Below are 8,813 nucleotides of genomic sequence, written 5' to 3'. Positions count from 1 at the left end.
TTACCCTAGAACTGGGAAGGAGTGACTTCCATATTTTTTATCTATGTTCCCAGCTCTCTACTCAAACAAATCCCAAAGTGGTAGATAGGAGTCTACAACTCACTCAAGATTAAGGTTGAGTCACCTATGGTCATCCTAATGAAATGTCAATCTCTTCGTGTAACGGTATTATAAAGAGACACTAATCATTTTGCGGTCCAATCTTATACAAACTCTTTGTATGGGATACTCTCACTCATATGTCTCCACATGAACGATTAAGATCAAATCATTTGTAACACTTTACAATAATTGTAACAATTACAAAATGGGTCGTATTTGTAGTGTCACCAGAATAAGGCACCCAACCTTATACATATAATACATACCATTTAAGTTACTATTTAAACATGATCTACCTGTATGTCAACTACATATATGTTTAAGTTCCACAAAATAACCTTGGATCTTAGTTTATTGGATTGAGTTAATGCACAAATAAAATAACTTTTATTTTATTACTAACAATTTGATTATACAAGTTACAAACTACAAGAACAAAGAGATTTAGAACACCAATCCCAACAATTCTTATGTAGGATTCTTGGACTCTAGGATATGTTGAGCATGCCTTATGCAAAAGTTGAGCTCCTCAGCTTCTAAGGCCAAGACCGATCAAGAAGTTGGAATGAGAAGAGAAAAGATCTGAGAATCAAAGATTTAACTCCTCTCGCTTGGCCTATCATGATCGTGTCTTGGTCCAAACCCAATTTTTTTTTCTTTATTGATTAGATTTATCTTTTTGGATTAAAATTACCATAACATGATCTATCTTCTAAATAATGAAAGTAGGAAAGAAATGGAAGATGAAAAGAAAAGAAATGGTGCATGTGGGTGGGGAGAGAAAAGAGCAGAGAAAAGGGAGGTGTGTGTGGAGGGGTCTTGGAATTCTGCGCCCACCTTTGATTGCTGGTCTTCGTACGTACCCACAACAGCAACCACTCCTCTTTTATGTCTTTCTCTCTTCCCCCCTTTCTTTTCTCTTTGTCACCCATTTCCTCAGACATCTTTAGAATCATATTTCTCCCTTTATTTCATTTTTCTTCTTTCTCTTTCTTTCTTGGTTTGTGTGAAAGTTATATATGGATTATTACTCTCCTTCCTTTCAAATTTTTGCCCATATTTCTTCATAGCTTCGATTGAATTAAACACACAAACTATTAGCTAGAGAGCTTTCTTCTCTATATTCATTCCATTGCTGGAAAGAAAACAGCTTCTTCATATGACATAGGTTGCATTTGTATCGAAACAAGTGTCGGTATGAAGCATTGGTAGAATCTAATTTATCCCTCATTGCTTAAGCTTTTTATCAAATGATTAGTGGTTTAAGATTGTATTAAAGTGGGAGATTCTGTATTTGAAGAACTTTAATGTCACTTTTGTAAAGAGTATCAGATTTAGCAGTGATACTCTTAAACATAAATTTTTAGCATTAGATTTTTTTCTCTACAATTTTGTGGAATCTTTGGTTAGAACCGAACATTTCTATTTTAGTAGTAACTAGGAGCTCAGAGTTACATGTGGGAAGATATTATTGTTTCAGCCATGCATCAACCTAATCCTCTAAATCCTATGGTACCTATGGCTTTGAGAGGAATAATCACAATGTTAAGGATTGGAGTTGCAACCATAATCATCTTAGGATGACCCACAACATTTCTCTCACTGCTCTGGTCTATAGAATCTTCTTTATTGGTCAATTTTAACTCTTCTTCTATTGCGTTAAATTGACTTGCTTTCTTGTAGCTCTATTCAGATTGATTCTCTCGTTACATCAACGAAGTATTTTTTTTATATGTAAAAAAAAAAAAAAAAAAAAAAAAAAAAAAAAAAAAACCCTCTAAATCAATAAATCTAAACTCTTCCATTGATTATTCTCACTCTTGTATTGTGCTCAATTGACATTGACATGAATTTTTCTATCTTTTTATGCTATATGTTTCTCACAACGTGTTTAATAAAATCATATCTTTTTTTGAAAAAAAAAAAATATTATTTATTTCTGCTTTTTAAAACTTTAACAAATAAACTTTTAAACTCAGGTGAAGAGGAGTGTTAAAGTATGTTATAACTAAATTTACAGTAACCTATAACTTAAATTTTTAGATTACTTGATGATTTTTTTTTCTTTACAAGAAAAGTCCATTTGAAGACTTTATTTTATCAAGGGGAAATTTTGGAAATTTTCCTCCCTCAAGAATAGAATAGCCCCCAAGGGGCAGGAAAGCAATGGTGTTCCATGTGGATCCCCTCCTCTCTCTCTCAAGCTTTTATTACAAAAACATAGCATAAAATAATTACTCTTCCTACTCATGTGACAGAACAAAAAAGCAAGAGCAGGACAATTGCTTCCTCTTAATTGCCTAATACATATAAAAAAAATTAAGATTAACAACAAACTCATAAAAAGTTTAGATTAGATGTAAAATTTTGCCCATCTTTGATACTTAGGTGTTTGAATGCCTTAAATCTCTTATCTAGAGTTTCGAATGACAGAGCACAGGATTTGTTGACCTAAGTCGTATTCATATTTTTGTTATCTATGATTTTACGCTATATATAACTTCTCTAATTTTAAAGGCGCCTCTGTAACCTAAAATAAGATACTTCTATCTAATAATAAAATTGTTCTACACATAACTAATACAATATTAATGATAATGTAAATCTATGTGTTGATTTTTTTATTGTTAAAACTTTATGTTTTTGTTGTTTGTCGATTTCACAATACTAGAAGTGGAATTTAAAGGCATATATTTTGAATTATCCAAAAAAGGAGTAACTAACTCCAAGTAGTTTGGATTTCTACCCATACATTTCAACTAAAAAAACAAGAAACAAAAATGTTCTAGAAACATTAAATTGTATGTGCTTGGTTTTTTAGTTTGGTTCTTGGCGTTTTCTTTAGATTGTTGTCTTCGTAAACATCCGTACCTGTACACATATTCTCACATTCATCATTTTTTATTATGACAATATCATTGTTTTAACTTTGTCCTTTTTTTTTTTCCTCTCTATCATGAACACACATGCACACGTAGATGTTTCAAAGTGTTGACGAAAAATATGAACCAATCAATAAAAGAAATTGACCATGTGGCTAGGAACATCATTATTAAAGCTACCTTCATGGTTTACTCTTTTTCTTTAATATCTCAAATCTGTTATCGGACATCCTGAATGATCAAAGATTGATATTTTTGTATTTGTATTTTCTGATATTCTTTTTTAATAATAAATTGTTCTCTTCCCTACCTGTAAACGTAACTAATACACAAAGCACATAAATTTATATGACATTTTTTTTTATTATTTACGTTTTCTTTCGTTTTTTTCCAAACATTTCTTTTTAGTATCATACAATTTGAAGACAAAAGACACCAATAATAAGAGATGTTGTTGAAAGGACTTGAAGGCATCAAATGAGGTCTGTCAACAGTTTTTTCTTCAAAATCAGAGCTGCATTAAAAGGTGTGTCATTGAGAATAATGTACTAAAAATTTGAGTGATCGAATCCCATTCTGCATAGTTTTATTTCAATCCTTATAAAACTCAAAATTAAATTTAATTTACTTTAACATTTCTGCCCAAAGCTACATATTATAGCTCTTGATTGAAAATATGTATTCATACCAATAACATTTTCAACACGATATCTGACTCTAATATCATGTTTAAATTTACAATTGAATCCGTAAGATTAACATGCGGAATTATGATAAATTAATTATAACAAAACTCTATTTAACAAAGAAATTTACTCTCTTTTTGTTGAGATTGCTATCTTTGTTTGTAATGTACTTGAAAATTCCAAGTATACTGTTAAAATTTTGGAAGTATATAAGACTGAAATGAGTGAGTGTAAATTAGGGTTTATAGAAAATTTTATCACTTCCTTCATAAAGAATACTTAGTGGCAAAAGCTTAAATATAGTTATATATATATATATAAGAGAATTTAGTTTAGATCTATGGAAAATGTGTCTTACTCTCAAACTTTGTCAGTGTTCTTGAATGTAGTACATATATAATAATGCAAATATTGTTAAAATGTTAAATCAATTGCAAGTGTGTTTTACATCAATCAATTAAGAGAATTTGGTTAGAAACATAAAGAAATATTATGAATTCAATTAATACACCACTTTCTAAAATATAGATTCAAAAGTGCAGCCAATCCATGCAAATTATTCAAGACAAAATGAATAATATATCAATAGAACTAGACAAGAAGAGGGTTTTTTTTTTTTTTTTTCCTTTTGATATATTACTCTTCAAGAATATGAATAAAACTATAAATAAAATCAAGTTCCAAGTCCTAATTAACCATTTCACATTCCATTTTATACACAAACAAAAAACCATATTCTTCCATTTAAATCCAACAAACATAACCAAATCATAGTCACACACATTCTCAAAAAGAAATTGAAAGGGGAAAAAAACAATATTTCTACAAAGCACAATCTTTTTGTATAAAATAGAAAGATAAAGAGAAGAGCACAAACTACCATGGAGGATCAGAATGTGATCTTTTTTGAAGGTTGTAACAGTTTCTGAGTGTTGATCAAGATTTGAGAGAGGCTGAAGAGAGCTAGATGAGTGCCTGGATATTTTTTGTTATAATATATGATTAATTTCTATAAAGCCTAAGTAGCTTAATTAATAAAAGATTTAACTGATCAAGTGATGGCTTAATTTTAGTTTTTTTTTTTTTTTAATTTAATCAGCTTAATAAATTTGCATCAAATCACTTGACCATTTAAATCCTTGGTAATTAAGTTGATATATATAAATGAAACTTACTACAAAGCTGTGAGCTGAGAGATGCCAATTTGAAGATGATGATCTGATCAATTGGGGCTTTTAATGATTGAAGTCACAAGAAATATGGCCACTTGAAGTTGAACTGATTGCTGAAAGATCTGTCCAACCATTTCCATTGCTCCAAAATTGAGTGTTTTCAGAATTATTGATACCCAAATTGGATGATTTCAATAAATTCAGCACTTGGGTTTCTTCAATCTTCACTGGAGGCAAATGGGTTGCTCTTGAATTTGGTGTTAAGATTGAATTTGTTGCGTTGTTGTCGTCGCCATCGCCGCCGCTGCTAATTTGAAAGGGGTACAACCCCGAGGGGGTTTCTAAGCCACCTGACAGAGGAAAGTTTTGGGAACTGCGCCACGGATGAAGATTCAGAACGGCACCGTTACCGATATCGTTAGCTTGAGCCTGGATCTCGTTAAAATTCAACCCTAAACTCGTTGTTCCGTATCGAGAAAAATTATTCAACGAAGCCATGAATGAAAGATGAGGATGTTGAGGCTGTAAATGACCAATAATATTCTCAGCACTATTGTGCAATGAAACTGTAGTAGTGGTGGGTGAGTTTGAATTGTTATTCATCACTTGACTTCCATTCCCGACCGCCGCTGTCGCCGCCGGAGACTTCGATCGTCTAGTTTTATTCTTCTTATTCCTACGACAACCGCCCCCAACCGGAACGTTCCTTAGGGCACCCCCACGAGTCCAATATCGGCGGCAGCTCTTACAAAAGTGGCGAGGCTGAGAGAGACTATAGTTATTAAAGTAACAAAACTTCGTGTTGGTAGAATCACATCGAGGACACTTGAGCGCTGTCTCCGGTAGTGGTACGTTAGCCATCCGAGCTCGGTCAGCCATGGAACCGCGCCGGATCGATCCAACACCACCGACATGAGACGACGGTGCAGATGAGAGTTGTTGAGTTGGCAATGAAAGAAGGTGTTGGTGTTGGTGTTGAGGAGATCCATTATTATTGCTTACCTGAGGAAGATGATGATGATGATGATTGGATTGCTGCAAAACCAAAAGAGAAAGGTAAAAAAAAAAAAAGCAAAAAACCAATTAAGAAAATTGTAGAGATATAAGAGGGATATTCAAGGGGAGATTACAAAAAAGAAGAGAATAGGGAATAATTCTTTGTATAAATAAGAGAAGAACAAGGAAGAAGGTAAAGCCTTACCTGATGCCAATTGGGAGGAGGATCTAAATAGATTGGAACAGAAGAGAAATCCATGGGGTTGTGGGATTGATATCTTTTTATAAAGCAAAAAAATTTGATGTGTCTTTAGGAAAAACCAAGGTGGAGAATCGCATGCACTTGGGGAATACCAGAGCCAAAAACACAAAAGAAAGCAAAAGAAAAGAGGAAAAAAGGCAAAGGCAAAGGCAAAGGCAAAGAAAGAAAAGATGAAGAGAAGAGGGAAGAGAAGGGAGAGAATTAAAGCTATGGTGTGGAAGCTTTTGTTTAACTTTGCTCTCTTATTCTCTCTTTCATTCTTTCTTCCTTATCTTTTTGTTTTATTATATTTTTAGGGTTTTAGTGGAAGGAGCTTCCTTCACTTATAAGCTTCTTCTATTCTTTTTAGCTGTTCACTATTTGGCTAAGAGGCTCAAAAGGAAGAAGGGGAATATAGTGCCTCCCATCTCATGCATATTTTATTATTAATGCCTACCTCCACATACATAAACGTCTTTATCAATCTCGGTATTTTCAATAAATCTTACTTTTTTTAGTCTTTACTTTTAATTTATGGTTAATATACATTCTATTCTTTCTGTAAGTTTTGAAAACGTATTCACGTTGATATCATATGGAAATTTTTGTTGTCATTTCATCAAGTTTAATAAAAAAAAATTTTGACAAAATAAAGTCTAATGAAATTAACTTCATTGAACTAACAATGAGGATTATTATTGTTTGTTTTTTTTTTTGTTGGAAAAATTAAGGGGTGTAAGTAACATACCATAAAAGGGAAGTGAGATATGATGAGGGTGCTAAGAATTTGTTAATTTAGTTGACATATTCGGATGCATTTACTAACCCACACTACGTATCTTATTAAAAAAATATATATACAACAAAAAGAATAAGAGATTATAAGCTAAAAGAGATAAGCAACGAAGAACATTAAGTGAAAGCATATCAGTCGAGGGCAATAGAAACAACATCATAATTGGAGAAATGGTTTGATATTTTAGGAGCCCGGAGATTTCCAAAGAGATATCATCCTCCTTCAATTGAGTGAACGAGTGTTGTTTGAATTGAAAATCTGACTTTTTGAAAGATATCTAGAACTAAATTTGGATATTTGAAACTAAAAAGAACTAAAATAAAATGAGTATAAAAATACACTGATCAAAATGATATTTTAAGAAAAGAAATCAAAAGTGAAACTAAATATATTTTATCTCTCTCAAAAAGATAAATAACTGTCAAATTTTTAGTGGAATGAACACGACAAAATATGAATGAGTAATGAAGTAGACAAGTATATTATTGATGAACATGGGGTTTTGTGGTTTGTGATGAAAAAGGGAATTGCCAATATGTAGCTATTAGGGTTTTGGTGGTGGGGTTCGAGAAATATGTAATAAAAAACACATAATTGAGGGACTTTTTGGCAATGAGACATTTGCCTGAAAACCCTTTACCTTTTTATACGACCAGATTAGTTTCAGAGAGCTTTAATTTTATGTGGGACACACATAAAATTAACCATATTCCATCCTTATTATTAACCCCAGATAATAAACAAATTCAATTCCATATACTTTTTATATCTATATATATAATTTACATGGGTAGCTAGTTTATCTTTTTGGGATGTTGTGATTTTATGTGTACGTGAAAGTTAAAACACAGTCACACCCAGAAACAAATAGTACTTGATATAAAGTTAAAGTCTTAATTACAACTTTATTCGTCAAAGTAAGTATAGATCATCGATAATTGAGATCATTTCTTATTGATACCGCACTTTGTTGGAATGTTATATATATCCTCTCATTATATTTTCACAATATTGTTCACTTTCAATAGAAACCCTTAAAGACTTTTTCCGTCTTTTTAATTTTTAATACATTGAAGGTCTCATACTTTTCTTTTTCTTTTTTTTTATAAGATAGCCTTTCGTCCATAGAAAACAAGTTGGATTGGCATCTATTATTAATGAGAAATTTTTCTAGTACTACGAAAGTATATATAATATTCTCTTTAGTCATACATTATAATTTTGTCTTTATAAATTTTTTTTCTTGTAGGTAGTGAATTTTATCTCATTTTCAAAAGGATGTTGATGTCGCAATCAATTAATAAGAGTTATATTTTCTAATATAGAAAAAATTTCTTTAAGAGACAACATGCCTAATACAATACATATAATGGAGATGTTGTGATTCCATACTTATATATTGTTGGGATAATTTTGGACCAAAGAGTATAAATGACAAAAAAAAATAGAAACAATAAGATGAGAAAATAATAAGTTTGGGCAAAAAATAGCATCCTAAGCCCAACATAAACCTAGGAGAGAAGGTTGGTTCATGTCAAACCTAAAGTTATGTGCTCGGCTACGCCTGGGCCTTGGCCAACCCTTGCCCCACATATGCTCCAGCTCAAGATAATATTGTAGGCCCAAAATATGACTTCAGGAAGATGCTCGGTCCCGACCAAGATCGAGGTCGACCCTAGTCAAATACGAAATCGGGTATGCCCTTTGGCCTGGTAGGTTATAATCTTATTATCTTGAGGCAACTTCGAAACTCTAGGAAACAACCTAAGTCAACTTTCTTTATAAATACATCATTATAACTTCATATTAGATATTAGGTAACTTGAGTCCTACTCTTTAGCTTCTACACTCTTCCACTCTTTGACTTAAGCATCAGAATGTGTGTAGCAAGCACTACAATGGTGTAGAGGTTTTTTCTCTTTCTTTTTTTTTTTTACA

The 8,813-nt window shown here is 32.0% G+C and overlaps 1 protein-coding gene across 2 annotated transcripts; it reads right to left on the bottom strand.

Moving 5' to 3' along the window:
• Nucleotides 1–4,380: 4,380 nt before the first annotated feature.
• Nucleotides 4,381–6,498, bottom strand: LOC120083583 (dof zinc finger protein DOF3.6). 2 transcript variants are annotated; one of them, XR_005483462.2, is made up of 3 exons: nucleotides 6,044–6,490; nucleotides 4,846–5,877; nucleotides 4,381–4,645 (listed from the first exon to the last, which is right to left on the bottom strand). XR_005483462.2 is itself a non-coding variant. In XM_039039404.2 (2 exons), the coding sequence occupies exons 1-2, from the start codon at nucleotides 6,095–6,097 to the stop codon at nucleotides 4,906–4,908; spliced, it is 1,026 nt and encodes a 341-aa protein (XP_038895332.1). In that variant the 5' UTR covers nucleotides 6,098–6,498; the 3' UTR covers nucleotides 4,381–4,905. The 2 variants fall into 2 exon arrangements, 1 of the variants encoding a protein (XP_038895332.1); XM_039039404.2 differs by having other exon boundaries at nucleotides 4,381–5,877; nucleotides 6,044–6,498.
• Between the last annotated feature and the right edge of the window lie 2,315 nt (nucleotides 6,499–8,813).

Source organism: Benincasa hispida, chromosome 8, assembly GCF_027475165.1.
Source record: "Benincasa hispida cultivar pf3 chromosome 8, pf3_genome.v1.1, whole genome shotgun sequence".
Classification (NCBI taxonomy): Eukaryota; Viridiplantae; Streptophyta; class Magnoliopsida; order Cucurbitales; family Cucurbitaceae; genus Benincasa; species Benincasa hispida.
The sequence above is the reverse complement of the archived record's forward strand: the minus strand, read 5'-3'. Positions and strand labels throughout refer to the sequence as shown.